Below are 14,189 nucleotides of genomic sequence, written 5' to 3'. Positions count from 1 at the left end.
ATGTGTCCCCCAGGGAGTTGGGAGGACCAAGGATTGAGGCTTAGGTGGGGGAAGGGGAACTACACACACACACACAGTCACTCTCTGCACCAGGCAGCTGTGAGGCGGAAAAAATTCAGTAATGGGGAGCGTGAGTCAGAGGGCTGGCAGGGAGCGGGGCGCCTGCCGTGAGCTCATCGCCTCCCTTCTCCCCGTCCAGCACCCCCACCGACAATTAATGTCAACTCGGGGAACAAGGAGCCAGACAGAAGGGGGGTTCTGCGGTGGACTGGAAAAGGCATCAGAGAGAGGGAGACCGGTGCACAGCAGTTCCAGGCTTTATTAACAAACGAGTGTAAAAACCCAGATGGGCCTGGCCGGCCCTCTCGGCTCTCACGGCTCTCACCTTCCCCGGAAAGGGCCAGCGGGCCAGGCAGCCCTGAGCTCATCCCCTCCTCCCCGGGGGCTCTCCCTAGGCAGACAACCCTCCCCTGCAAAGGCTCAGCTAGCTCATCCCCTCCAAACACAGGAATCAAACCCCAGCCCATTCCCAAGAGGCCTTGTCCCTATCCTCCACGTCCCCACCCCAAGTCCTAACCCTTGGGGGGACAGCTGTGCTCGGCCTCCTCTCCACCCCACATCCCTCTCCCAGGCCCATAGCACAAACAGCGCAGACTTTGCAGACAGACAGACCGAGATTTCTCAGTGCAGACAGAATCTGAGGCAGGGGATTAGACAGATTGACCTCTCTGAGAAGTTCAAACACTACAGACAGCCATCAGGCTGCGGTGGGGTCTCTTGCCTTCTGCAGACCTGTTTCTGGGCCCTGGGTGGGCTGGGGATTCACGGAGGGAGGGCATGAATGCGCCTGCACACAGTAGGTACTCCCTAAGTGTTGGTGTTCCTCCCTCCCTGTCTGGGTCTGGAGTCACAGGTCCTTGCTGAACTCCCTCACCAGCGTGTAGCCCATGCAGCCCCAGCTCCCGTCGGCCTGGTACCCACAGCCCTCCAGCATCCCCGCCACGCCCCAAGCTGCCACGGCCACCGGAACCACGAGCCGGGCCCGGGGCTCCCCCATGCCCCCCGCCCAGGCTCGAGCCCGGGATTCGGCAAAGGCCAGCAGGCGCCTGCCCACGCCTCGGCGCCGGTGCCAGCGGGAAACGGAGAGGCGGGTGACCCGGGCCCCATCCCCGGCGCTGGAGCCCGGGGCCAGGGCCAGGACCCCGCACACGTCCCCCGAGCCGCGCACTGCCACCCAGGGCCCCCCCAGACCGCCTGGTGGAGGCAGCGAGCCCCACCGGGCCCGCAGGCCCAGCTTCACAGCCGCCACAGCCAGGAACACAGGCAGGAGGAGGGCCAGGGCAAAGGAGGCCAGGACGAAGCGCAGGCCACTGCTGGCCGCCGCCAGGAGGAGCAGGGCTGGTGGCCGCGTCAGGGCATGCAGGGCCACGCGGTTCTCGGTGTCCTTCACACCAGCCTGTGGGCAAGACAGGTAGTCAGGGCGGGGAGGCTTGGCCCTCCGTCACGATAGGGCCCCCGTGGGCACCAGGGACTGGGAGAGAGAACGGGCCCTGCCAGGGAGGGATCCAGGGTGGGCGCTCCCGAAGGAGAAGGGAAGTTGATGCGTGGTCAGCTCCACAGCCCTCCAGCTGTTAACACCCCGCCTGACCCCCAGGGGTGAGAGAGGGCGCTAGAGAAAGGAGGAGCCGTGCCAGGACGCGGCTTAGGAGGAAATGATGGCTCCCCAGGGGTCCCGGCTGGCTCAGGCTGGCTCAGGCACGTGACCGAAGCCACTCACACTGGGGTCCCTGGCCCCCCAGGCTCACGGTGCCCCCAGGTGCCCCCTCCCTGCCACCCCCAGGCTCATGGTGCCCCCAGGTGCCCCCTCCCCCCCCCCACAGGCTCATGGTGCCCCCAGATGCCCCCTCCCCCCCCCAGGCTCACGGTGCCCCCAGATGCCCCCTCCCCCCCCACAGGCTCATGGTGTCCCCAGGTGCCCCCTCCCTGCCCCCCAGGCTCATGGTGCCCCTGCCGGCTCTCACCTTCAGCATCTCCAGCACCAGCGGTTTCTCATCTTCCCTCATCTCCCGCACAGACAGGTGGCTGGGGGCCATGGCAGCCCCCAGGCTCCCGCTCCCCCAGAAGGGAGCAGGCGTGCACCTGGTGAAAGCAAGCAGTGAGCATCAGCAGGGCACCTCTCGTCCCCAAAGCGCCCCAGGGGTGGGGACCAGCAGCAGCACGTCCCAGATCAGGACACTGCAGACGCTTGGGGTCCCCAAGCAAGGTCCGAGGCAGCATAGGCCTCCCTCCACCCAGCGACCTTTCTCAAGTCTCCAGGGGTCCCGCCTCCCGCCCGCCCCGTGGTGTTCAGCGATCTACCCCTAAGCGCCCTGTGAACGCCAACACCTTGCAACCCGGGGCCCCCGCCCAGGATCCGGGGCTGCCCCGGGGAAGGGGGTGGTCAGCGAAACTCCCCCCACAGCCGGGGAATGGGCCGCGCTCCCCAACCCCGGCGCCCGGCGCCCCTTCCCCCCCACAGTCGCAGGAGCAAGGACACGCAAGCACCTCTGCAGGTCGCTTCGATCCTTCGACAAGGCGTGGGGGCTGCAGGGTCGGGAAGGGGTCGCCGGCGGAAGTGACGTCACACCGCGCACGGAGGGGGGCGGGGCGGCGCCTGCACTCGGCCTTAGCAACTGTTGCCAAGCTCCCGGCGGGGGCTCGGGGGAGTCCGGGCGTGGACTGGGAGGGACCGGGCAGGGAGCGGCGGGGGTGGGGCAGGGGAGAAGGAGCCATGGAGAAGGGGGCCTCTGGGAAGACGGGAGCAGACGCTGGCGGGGGAGGGGCCGGCAGGGAGGGGATGGGGGCGGTGGGACCCGGCGGGGTGGGGCGGGGAGCGGTACTCACCCGGCTCGCGGAGGGTGAGCTCAAGCTCGCAGCCTGACGTTCCCTGGTTGCTAAGCAACCGGAGCGCTGAGAGGGGGCGGCGATGCGAGCAGATCAATTCTCATTGGCTCCGGGGCCTTCGTGGGAGAGGCCGCGCCAGCATCCCGAGCCCACTAGCTCCCAAACTCCCCCACCCCAGGAACCTCCACGCCAACCCACCTGGGCTCTCAGTGACCTTCAGATAAGCATTCCCGTCCACCTATCTTTCAGATGAGAGGAGGGGTGGGGTGAGTTACAGCGAACAAGTGGCTGAATCCGGATTCTGGATTCCAACGTCTCCCCACTATACTGACCACTGCATCCCTTTTTTAAGAATAAACCGAGCCCCACATAGAAGTGGCTGACGCCAAGACGCAAAGCAAGTCACCTGCGAGCCAGGAAGCAAGAGATAAGACTCCAAGCTCCCAACCGGTGGTTATGGCCATGACATTTCCCTCCGCGCCCCTCCCCACCAAAACAAAACACAGAAGAGGAGGTTCTGGTCTTTATTAGCAAGCCCGGCCTGCAGCACCCCTGCCCCCAACCCAACCCAGGCAGACAGAAAGTCGGGGTCTCCGTGTGGGGCGGGAAGAGGTACCAGTGGTTCTACTCAAAACGTGTGCACCAGCTGGACTGCGGGCAGAGTCTGGACAATCTGGATGGAGGGCAAGCCCTGTGGGGTCATGCCCCCAGGCACAGCTCCTGCGGGGACCACTTGTACCATCTGGGAAGTGGGCGCCGCAGGGATGCCCGCGGGGATAGAGGCTGGGCCAGGTGGCGGTGGGGCCAGCAGCTGCAGCGTGGCGGCGCCTCCCCCAATGCTGCTGTTCTCCAGCAGCTCGGTGGCCGGAGCGCTGCGGATGATAAGCAGTTTCTGTCCCGGGGGGCCGGGGGCAGGTGGCTCAGCCAGCCCCGCGGGGAGGGTCTCTACCTCCTGCACACACAGCTGAGTCTGCTCGCCATCGGCCCCGCTCAGCACCAGGACGCTCTGCAATCCCTCATCGGTCTGCAGCGTCTCAAAGAGCACGTCCTGGACCACGCCAGCGCTGGCCTCACCGTCACCCGGCTCCCCGGGGCTGGGGCCCGCCAGCAGTTCCTCTGCTGCTCCACTCTGAACCACCAGCAGGTTGGGGGCCTCAGTGGTCACCGCTCCCGCACTAGGATTGGACAGCTGGCCCGCCACAGGCTGGAGCTGGACCGTGGTCACTTCCTGGGCCGGCTGGAGCTGGACTGTGGTCACCTCCTGTGCCGGCTGGAGCTGGACCGTGGTCACTTCCTGTGCCGGCTGGAGCTGGACAGTGGTCACTTCCGGGGCTGGCCGGAGGGGCTGGAGCTGGACCCCACTCATTTCCTGTGGCCCTGCCTCCCCAGCCCCCACATTCTGCAGAACGATGAGGCTCTGCCCTCCCCCGCTGGCCCCGGTGTTGCCCCCTCCCTGTACCCCTAGCCCCCCAGGGCCGGGCAGCCAGACTACTCCAGTCCCCGGTCCAGCTTTCCCCACTGCCCGGGGGCCCTGTCTTGCGCCGCTGCCCCCACCACCAGTACTGGAGGAGGGCAGCAGAATAAGCTTGGGGGGTGCGGGTGGGGGCGGGGGCGTAGGGGGCTGCACGCTGCTGGGGATGAGCTGGAGGCCTTGGGCGGTCTGCACCAGGAGGAACGTCTGGGAGTTGGGGGCTGCCGGGCCTGGGGGCGGGGCCTGGGCCGGGCCCCCTGCCACCTCGAGGGAGAGCGTGGCCTGGAGGTGGGGGAGGACGTGGACATCTTGGGTGGCAGAGGGGGCTGGAGCGGCAGCCAGCGGGGCAGGGGGCTGGGGGCCGGCGGCGGCGGGGGCTGCGGGGCCGGCAGCCGCGCTGGCCGGGGCGTGCGTCCTCAGGTGCCGCTGCAGGTACGCGGCCATGACGAAGCTGCGGCCGCAGATGGGGCAGGCAAAGGGGCGCTCGGCCGAGTGGGTGCGCTGGTGCAGCAGCAGGTTGGACGAGTGCGTGAAGGTCTTGGGGCAGAGCGGGCAGCGGAAGGGCCGCTCGCCCGTGTGCACGCGCTGGTGCTGCCGCAGGTTGGAGGTCTGCGCGAAGCTCTTGCCGCACACGCCACAGGCGTGGGGCCGCTCGCCCGTGTGCACGTGCCGGTGGCGCCGCAGGCACGACGTGTTGCGGAAGGCCTTGCCGCACTCGCCGCAGGCGTAGGGCCGCTCGCCCGAGTGCAGCCGCAGGTGGTACTGGTAGTGCGAGGACCACTTGAAGGTGAGGCCGCACTGGCCGCAGGTGAAGGCCCGCAGGCCCGTGTGCACGCGCTGGTGGATGGCCAGCAGCGACGAGCGCTTGAAGGCCTTGCCGCACTCGCCGCACTGGTAGGGCCGCTCGCCCGTGTGGTCCCGCAGGTGGTAGCGCAGCCCCGACGAGCCCTTGAAGGCCTTGCCGCACTCGGCGCACTTGTAGGGCCGCTCCGCAGAGGCCGGGGCGGGCGCGGGCGGCGGCGGGGCGGGGGCGGCGGAGGCCAGCGGCTCCTGGGGACAGGTGACCTCGGCGGCCTCGGCCTGCGGGGGCGGGCGCCCGGCCGCCGCCTCCTCCACGTGGCACTGCTGGTGCGCCAGGAGGCTGGCCAGCTGCGGGAAGGCGCCGTCGCAGCTGCCGCAGCGGAAGGCCTGCCCGCCGGCCGCCCCGTGGCTGTGCTGGTGGCGCGAGAGGCCGGCCACCGTGCGGAAGGACTTCCCGCAGGGGAGGCAGGCGAAGCCCGGGGCGGCGGCGGCAGGAGGGGGCTGCGGCAGCGGGGACGGCGGGGACAGCGAGGGCGGCGGGGCCGGGGCAGCCTTGGGCGGCTCAGGGGGCCCGTCCTGGGGCCCGGGCGCCACCTCGGGCCCCGGGCAGGGCTGGTGCTCCAGGAGCAGCTCCTCGCTGCCGAAGCCCAGCTCGCAGCCGTCGCAGCGGTACACCAGCTCCACCGTGGTCTCGGCGGCAGCCAGGAAGAGCTCGGGCACCACGGGCGGGGGCGCGGGCGGCGGGGGCGCGGGCGGGCTGGGGGCCGGGAGGTGCCGCGGCAGGAAGGCGGCCGAGCCCAGGGCCTTGGCGCCCGGCTCGCGCGGCGCAGGGGCGGCGGGGGGCGGCGGTGCCGTGGGTGCGCTGGTGCAGCAGCAGGTTGGACGAGTGCGTGAAGGTCTTGGGGCAGAGCGGGCAGCGGAAGGGCCGCTCGCCCGTGTGCACGCGCTGGTGCTGCCGCAGGTTGGTGCTCTGCGTGAAGCTCTTGCCGCACACGCCGCAGGTGTAGGGCCGCTCGCCAGTGTGCACGTGCCGGTGGCGCCGCAGGCTGGACGAGTTCTTGAAGGCCTTGGGGCAGTCGGGGCAGGGGTAGGGCCGCTCGCCCGAGTGCTGCCGCAGGTGGTACTGGTAGTGCGAGGACCACTTGAAGGCCAGGCCGCACTGGCCGCAGGTGAAGGCCCGCAGGCCCGTGTGCACGCTGCGGTGGATCTGCAGCAGCGACGAGCGCTTGAAGGCCTTGGGGCAGTCGGGGCACTGGTAGGGCCGCTCCCCGGTGTGGCCCCGCTGGTGGTAGAGCAGCGCAGACGAGCCCTTGAAGGCCTTGGGACAGTCGGGGCACTTGTAGGGCCGCTCGCCCGTGTGCGTGCGCTGGTGGTGCAAGAGCCGCGATGACCACCGGAACGACTTGCCGCACTCCCCGCACTCGTACTGGGCCGCCGGCGCGGGGGCTGCGGGGCCCGGCTTCTCCGCGGTGCCCTCGGCGGTCGCGGCCGGCGCCATGTCCGCGTGGGAGCCGACCATCACACCTGGGGGGATTCCAGGTCAGGGGAGGGCAGGCGCTCCCCCCTCCACCCACACACCGCATAGTCTCAACCCCACCCCCAGACGCCGGCCCCTTAGGAGTCAGGGGCCCCTCAACGCCCACCCACGCTGCAGGGAACCTCCCTCAGGACTAGGGCTTCCAGTGGTCCAGGTTTGCCCCGGAATGAGAGACTGCCAGGTGCTAAAATGGAAACTTCCAGGCAAACTGGGAGGAGCTGGTCACGTGCCTTAGGAAGTTGGCCATCTCCTCCAGGAGGATGGACAGGCCTGAGGCCAGGCACTGCCTTTAGGGCTCTGCTCATTCCCTCCAAAGATGGGCAGTGTCCCTGAAGAAGGCTGGAGGCTCTCCAGCACCCCAGCTTCCAGTCGTTAACCCCTGTCCCTCTAAAGACCTCATCCTCCACCCTTCCTCAACACCCACTCCCACTGCCATCCCCTAAACCCTTCCACTCCAACTAAAGCCCCCATGAGCATCTCTCCACCACCACCCATGGTGCTTGCCCACTCCCTCTTGGCACCCTAACCAAAAATCCCCAGACTCAAGATCTAGGATCCTGCCGGCTCTGCACCCTCTGTCCCCTATCCGGTCCTGACTTCCCTTCAGTCTCCCTTTGCATTCATGCCCGTGGATCTCCAAGCTCCCTCCCGGTCGCCCTGCACTGCTCCTGCTGCGTTTCTCTGGTCCATTCACTCCCCAGGTGATTCTTGGCATGTTTCTTTTCTCCCCAAACCTCTGTCCTGTCCCCTCCTGCTCTTAGCAGGTGTCCCTGCCACTGATCTCGTCACTGAGAGAATGAAAGCAATCAGAAGAGAACTGCGTTGCCACCACCACACCAGTGGCTCTCAACGGAGCAATCAAGGCCCCCGACCACAGGGCCCCGGGCCAGGCACACCTGGCAACGCCTGGAGACTGTTCCGGTTGTCTGGTTGTCGATGGGAGGGGCGCGTGCTCCTGGCATCTGGTGGGTATAGGCCAGGGACGCTGTTCAACATCCTACAATGCACAGGACAGCCCCCTACACCAAAGAATGATCCGGTCCCAAATGCCGAGGGACTGAGGCCGAGAATCCTGCACTGCCCCTTCCCACCGGCCTGCTCCTGGCCCGGGGACTCTGACTTCCCACCTACAGCAATTTTCCTCCTCTCCTGGACCATTCCCACCAGCGCACCCGCACAAGCTATGTCCCCCATCTTTAAAACAACAAAAACCCTTCACCCCACCTCCCCCCTCTGACTACGGCTTCATTTCTCTCTCTGCTGCAAAGCAGCTCAAAAGTGCCGTCAATACATGCTCTTTCCCATCTCAAACTCTGTCAATCAGATCCCCCCCACTCCCTGCAGTCTCTGCTCGGCCTGCAGTGGGTCCCTCCCTCCTTAAACCCCTCCCCTTGGCCTCTGAGGCACCACTCTCCTCACTTGCCACCTCATCTCAGTTCCCAGTGCTGGTTCCTTCTCATCTCCCTCACTTGTGGATGAGCGGAGCCCAGGGCTGTCAACCCCTGGTCCTCTTCCTCGTTCACGCTCTCTCTCTGGGGGCCCTCACCCACTCTCACAACCTATAAATGGGATGACTCCAAAACTGATCTCTACTTGACACCTCTCCTTTGAACTCCAAACCCCTGCTAGACATTTGGATGCCTAATGACACCTCAAACTAAACACGCCCAAAATCTAACTCACTTCTTTTGCTCTCCCTCTGCCCCCACCAACCCTCCTTCACCCATAGTCTTCTCCATCCCTGAAGACAGCTCTATTCTTCCTCGGCCAAAGCCTCGGGGCCTCCTCACCTCCTCTCTCTCTCTCACTCTCTGTGAACAATCCCTTGGCCGACTGCTCTGTTCCAGCAGGAGCATACTTGGAGTCTGGAGACTTCTCACCAGGTGCCCCACTACGACCTCTGTCCACGACACCAACATCTCCCTCCTGGGCAGCTGCAGCAGCCTCCTAACAGATCTCCATATTTCCACCGCTGATCTGTTCCCAGCACGGAGGCTGAAGGGAACCTGCCAAAAGCCTTCCACAGCTCCCGTTTCAGAGGAGAAGACAAACCCCTTACAGGAGCCTACAGACCTCCCCAGGGCCCACGGCCTCCTCCCCTGCCTGTCCGACCTCCTGCGAGCCTCTCCGACCCTCACACCACTCTAGTCACCCAGCCTGGCCAGGCACGTCTGCTCCCACCTGGGGCCCTCGCACAGCCCCTGCCTGGTACCCCCTTCCCTCCCATGTCCACAGAGCTCCCTCCCTCACCTCCAAGTCTTTGCTGAAGTGTCACCTCAGGGAGGCATTTCCTGACCTCCCAGCCTACTTAAATCTGCAACCCCTGCCAACATTCCTCCATCTCTTTCTCTGGCTTATTTTTCCCTCCATAGCGTTTATCACTTTCTAACCTACTTGATAATCAGGGTTTCCCAGCCTCAGCCCTGTTGAGATCTGGGGCTGGACCAGTGTCCAGGGGGCTGTCCGTGCACTGTAGGGTGTTGAGCAGCATCTCTGGCCTCTACCCGCCAGATGCTAGTGGCATCTTATTCACTGTTGCATCCCGGCGCCTAGAATGACGCCTGGCACAGCGAGTGCTCAGTGAACGCATCTAGAATGACCGAAGGCTGGGCATCCCCTTTGGACAGGCTATAAAGACTCCCTTTAAAAAGGTGAGCATCTCCTTTAAGATGTCAGCGGGTCCTTCTAAGAGACTAATGATCCCAGGAAGCTGCAGGAACCTTTCAGAAGGCCGGGCATGCCTTAAACAAGAGACATCCGTGCGGTAGACCAGCCGGGGCCCATCTTATCCAGTGAAGCGCACCCCCTTCAAAAGGCGGGACCACACCCTTCCATCAGGCGCGACTTCCCCTTTAAGAGGGTGCTCCCACTGCACACCCATCTCCACCTCTGTCGAGCTAAACTGGGGACTAGTTTGAAGCCCCCAGGAATCAGAAGCTTTCCCTTCAATATGTGGGACACTATCACCTGCCTTTAAAGAGATAACCCGTTCTCAGGTGGGGGAATGCGGGAAGCTCTATGTAAACTGCAGAACCTGCCCCGCCCCTCTAAAGACAGCCGCTTGCCCTTTAAAAGGGCGGAGCCGGTCCAGCGGGCAAAAGTCGGAGGTGAAGCAGCGCCCTTCCCTTTAAGGCATCCCTTCCGGTTTCACGCTCGCCGTTTCCCCAACGTCTCCGCCCTCCGGTCCCTCCCCCCACCCCCACCCCTCCAGTCTCTCACCTGCGGCCCCGACCGGGGTAACGAGCCGGGGAGACCCAGGGCCGTCCCGCGGGGGCCGACGGGAAGGCGGGGCCCCGGCAGCAGCGGGGCAGGAGTGGGGGCCGGGGAGGGGGGCGGGGCGCGCTCCCTCCCAACGGCCCCCGGCGCGAGGCACCCAACCTTTATCGGTGGCCTCTCGCGCACACAAACCCCGACGTCGCCGTCGGCACGTCACCACGCCACTTGCGCCGAGGCTCCGCCTCGCCCCTGCCATTGGCCCCCGGCTGGCGCGGCGCTGGCGGCGCGAGGCATCCTGGGAATTGTAGTTCTCCCCGGATGCCGAGCACCTGGTCCTTGCGGCGGCCGCAGGGGTCAGCCCGAGGCCCGGGAAGGCTAGTTCGAGACGCAGGGTAGCACATTCCGCTTTATTAGTGTCGATTCCTTCTCGTCTGTAATAGAGACCCTCCCGGGCTGCGCGTTTACCGACCAGGGGCGTGGTCACTAGTGGCCTGACCCTCATGCCCAGCCCCTCCGGGGTCCCATTTCCCCGATGGGAAAACCGAAGCCCGCAGTGCTCCCTGTCCCCCAGAGGTCCCACATGCTCGCAGTTCCCGGGCGTGTGTTGCGTGCCCACGTGTGCAGTTGTGCGGGAACCTGAGCCCTGCTGTGCGGGGGCTGCCCAGGGCACCGGGGACCCCGAGCCTCATTCGTGGCCTGGGGGCTTCGATGAAGACGAAGCTGTCCCAGATTCCCTGTTTCTCCTTTCCATGCTCAGCCTCCGCCAGCCTCCGCCTCGGAGCCATACTGACTTTTCTGCGGGTCATCCAACACAGGGTTTCTCCACCGCGGCACTAGTGGCATTTGGGCCGGGTCATTGTTGTTGTGGGGGCTGTCCTGTGCATTGGAGGGTGGTCAGCAGCATCCCTGGCCTCCACCCACTAGAGGCCAACAGCACTCCCTCTCCGCCCGCTGCCTTCCCCCACACCTATGACAGCTGTCTCCAGACATCACCGCGTGTCCCCTGGTTGAGAACCATTGCCCCAAGGCAGTCCCCCTCAGCCTGAGGGCCACTTCACATGCTGTTTCTCAGACCAGAAGGCTCTCCTACCCCATACCTGCTCAACTCCGGGAAAGCCCCCTATGCTAGGTAGGGTCCCATTCCATGCTCAGCGGCACTCATCTATGTTCCATGACAGCAGGGACAGGGCCTGCCTTTGCTACCCAAGTGTCCTCAACAAGTAGCAAGGGGCCTGATCAGAAGCAGGTGGTGCTCTGTTGAATGAGTGAATTTTTACCACCTCCCATACGGTTTCCCAAGGCCCCGAGGCAGGCTGGAACTCAGGCGTGATCTGAGCCGATCTGGACCTGTTCCTGCGCTGCAGGGTCTTTGTGAAGTCTCCGGCGAATTCAGGCATGTAAAACCCTTGGCTTCCAGCTCAGCCCATACGTTCCTTTCACTTCAGCTTTTACCTCCCTGGCCAGAAAGCAGGCTGCCCAAGGCACTGGGAGGGACAGCTGAGCAGAGCTCTGAGCTATGGAGGAGTAAAGAGGGGGAGACAAGGATGAGGGGAGGGTTGCAGCTGTCAGAGGTGGAGTTGGGAGGCCCTGCCCCCTGGGGTCCGTCCCGGCCTGCATGCAGAGCTCTCTAACGCTCCAGGCCCTGCCCCTAACGTTGGCTCCGGATGGAAGGAGGATCCCACGCTGGGTGGGGGTGTGGATGTGGAATGTGCTGCCCAGCTGGCCACCTGTCAGCGCCCAGCTCACTCAGCTCATCTCAGGCCGTTTTGGTCCCTGAAGTAGTGAAAGGAGTTCTCTGTGCAGCCAGAGCCCCAGCCAGCTCCATTTACCTGCCTGCTGGGAGGTGCAATAAGGAAGGTGGGAGCGGCAGAGCACCAGCCGCGGCCCTTGTTAGCTGTCCCCTACTTTGCAACCAGGAAGCAAGCAAAGGTTTTGAAGTCAATGGCCTCCGGCAACTGGCTCCCACTCTCTGAGCCTGGCTCCTCTTTGGGAAAAAAAAAAAAAAGGTAGTGCAGACTTGACAGGCTCATTTTCAAAAGAGAAGTAACAGCCCCGTGGGGCAAGCAATGGGACACCAACTCTGAGGCCAGCCCTGTGGCTGGCTCTCCAGGCCAGGGAGGAATCTCAGGGACACAAATGGGGGGAGGGCTTGTTCCCCGAGTCCATCCCTGAGATGGACCCCTCATGGAACCCTAGTGTGTAGAATCCTCTGCATAGCCCTGCAAGGGACACCATGGGCCCCCATACAGACAAGCAAACTGACACAGATAAGATTACAGGAAATTACCAGAGACGCCCAGGCCAGGCCCTGTGGTCCGGACCCAGGCCCCTCCCCAGGCCTTGCTCTAGAAGCTGGGGACACAGCAATAGGGAGCAGAGGAGGACAAGAAAAGTCCTGTCCCAGTGAGTTTACAAAACTACAGGGGTTAAGGGGGTAATAAATGAGATGCCCTACGCTATGTGCTGCTGAGTGCCTCGGACAAAAGAGGAGCAGGAGAGGTGGACCCAGCGTGTCCAGGGCTGCACGCGGTTAGTGACGGCCTCCTGGGGTTCAACTGTGGAACCAAACAAACATCTGGACATATGCCTCTCCAGGCCCCAGGCATTCTTGTTTCTGGCCAACACCACCCCACCCCAGGTGCCTTTTGGGGGAACTGACCCCCTCTAACTAGACTGGGCATCTCACCCAGCCCCAGTCCCTCAGAGCCCCCACCCTGCCAGCCAGGTGAATCATGCTTCCGGGGGGGAGGAGGCTGAGAGTTCGGACTGCAGTCTTTGAGGGTGACTAAGACCCACCCAACCCTTCCTGGGGACCTAGGCTGTCACTCATGCGCCACAGGCCCTGGGTGCATGTGGGAGCGTCCCTCTCCATCTACCCTCATCCCAGAGCTGTCAGCCAACAAAGGATGGGCAAAGGTCTGCCCCCCATCCCGAGGAAGGCAGCCCTACCACACTGGTAGCTGAGGGAGAGAAAACCCTGGAGAAGGAGCTGGGGAACCTGGCCCTTGTCCTCTTCCCCCACACTCCCCCCAGCCCTGCCAGCCACGCTACAGGCGGTAGGGGATGTCTCCTGGGCTTCTGGGACCGTCCGGCTCCAAGGAGGCCCGGCCAGGGCTAGAGTCCAGGCCCTGCCCACATTAATCACAGAGTGGGGAGGGGGCTCAAGTTCCACTCACTGTGCCTCCTCCAATGCTCCCAGCTCTCAGATGCCGGAATACTCCAACCCACCTCCCTGCCCTCTAGAAGGACGGGGGTCTGTGGTGTTTTGCTGCATGGACATTTGATTCTGATTTTGGTCACTCAATCCATCACCTTGGTGGTGGCACAGCCTGTGCTCACTAGAGCAGAGAGGATTAGGGGCTGGGGCAGGAGGTGTGCCTGGAGCACCTGCCCCCCACCCCCAATATGCACACACTCCGGGGAGGTATCTGGAGTAGAGACAGGACTCCCAGGGCCGGAGACTAAGAATAAAATCCTTTTTCACACACCTGGAGTAAAGAGAAGAGTGATGCACTTTAACCAAGGGTGGGGGGCGGGGGCAGGCAAGAGGAGTCGCCTGGGTCACGGCTGTTGGCTGGTTCCCAGGGGAAGGGAGCCAAGGGGGCCGGCCTGCTCCTCCCACAGACTAAGGATGCTCCTTTCTGACATATCTTGGGGCTCCCATGAGGTGCCCCAGCCTGCCCTGTCCTGACGAGTCTCCCCACACGGAGGGGGTGTCGTCCTCAGTTCACTGGGGGGTAAATAAAGGCCCTCTGAAGTCTCTTGGCCAGGCACAGAGCCAGGAGTTAAAGTAATTTCCCATAACTAGGAAGTGATTCCTGTAACCTGGAAGTGAGTCCTGTAACCAGGAAGTGATTCCTATAACCTGAAAGTGATTTACCTGGGAGTGTATCCAACCCTAGAGTCAACCCCCATCCAAGGCTTATCTAGCGGGTCTCACATGCGTGCTCAGGAGCCCATGGAGGTTTCCTGGAGCATGGGAGCCAGAGGAGACTCCTCACCCACCCTGGAGGAGCCGGGGCAGACTCCCTGGAGGAGGACACAGGGTCCCATCTGTACAGGGAAAACAGACCCTCTGTTTGAAGTACAAAACTGTGGAGAAGGAGAGATACACACCGAATCCCCTCCCCAAGAGTGGCCACTGCCCTCTGTGATGATCCACAATGGGCCATGCCTTGGACAACAAACGCTTTCTCTTCAGGTGGTGGGGCCTGTGGATATGAGGGGCATCCATCCCATTATGCAGCAAAGGTGCAGGATCCTGACAGGCGCAGTCAAGAT

General features: G+C 64.0%; 2 protein-coding genes across 2 annotated transcripts; both read right to left on the bottom strand.

Moving 5' to 3' along the window:
- Positions 1-301: 301 nt before the first annotated feature.
- On the bottom strand, positions 302-2,695 carry NAT14 (N-acetyltransferase 14 (putative)). Its single transcript, XM_058531020.1, has 3 exons — positions 2,545-2,695; positions 2,022-2,139; positions 302-1,456 (listed from the first exon to the last, which is right to left on the bottom strand). Exons 2-3 carry the CDS (start codon positions 2,091-2,093, stop codon positions 908-910), a joined length of 621 nt encoding a protein of 206 aa, XP_058387003.1. The 5' UTR covers positions 2,094-2,139; positions 2,545-2,695; the 3' UTR covers positions 302-907.
- Positions 2,696-2,860: 165 nt separating this feature from the next.
- On the bottom strand, positions 2,861-10,410 carry ZNF628 (zinc finger protein 628). The gene is given in 3 exon segments (XM_058530781.1): positions 2,861-5,993; positions 5,995-6,679; positions 9,912-10,410. Coding segments are annotated over 3 exon segments (3,666 nt in total). The 3' UTR covers positions 2,861-3,511.
- Between the last annotated feature and the right edge of the window lie 3,779 nt (positions 10,411-14,189).

The sequence above is a fragment of the Diceros bicornis genome, chromosome 34, assembly GCF_020826845.1.
Source record: "Diceros bicornis minor isolate mBicDic1 chromosome 34, mDicBic1.mat.cur, whole genome shotgun sequence".
Taxonomy (NCBI): Eukaryota; Metazoa; Chordata; class Mammalia; order Perissodactyla; family Rhinocerotidae; genus Diceros; species Diceros bicornis.
Note: the sequence above shows the minus strand (reverse complement) of the source record. Positions and strands in the feature narration are given on the sequence as shown.

Bases quoted from the DNA above. Each gene is read 5' to 3' on its own strand.
- NAT14 (XM_058531020.1), bottom strand. From the start codon at position 2,093: ATGGCCCCCAGCCACCTGTCTGTGCGGGAGATGAGGGAAGATGAGAAA. The intron at 1,457-2,021 runs GTGAGAGCCGGC...TCTTGCCCACAG, and splicing joins TGGTGCTGGAGATGCTGAAG to GCTGGTGTGAAGGACACCGA.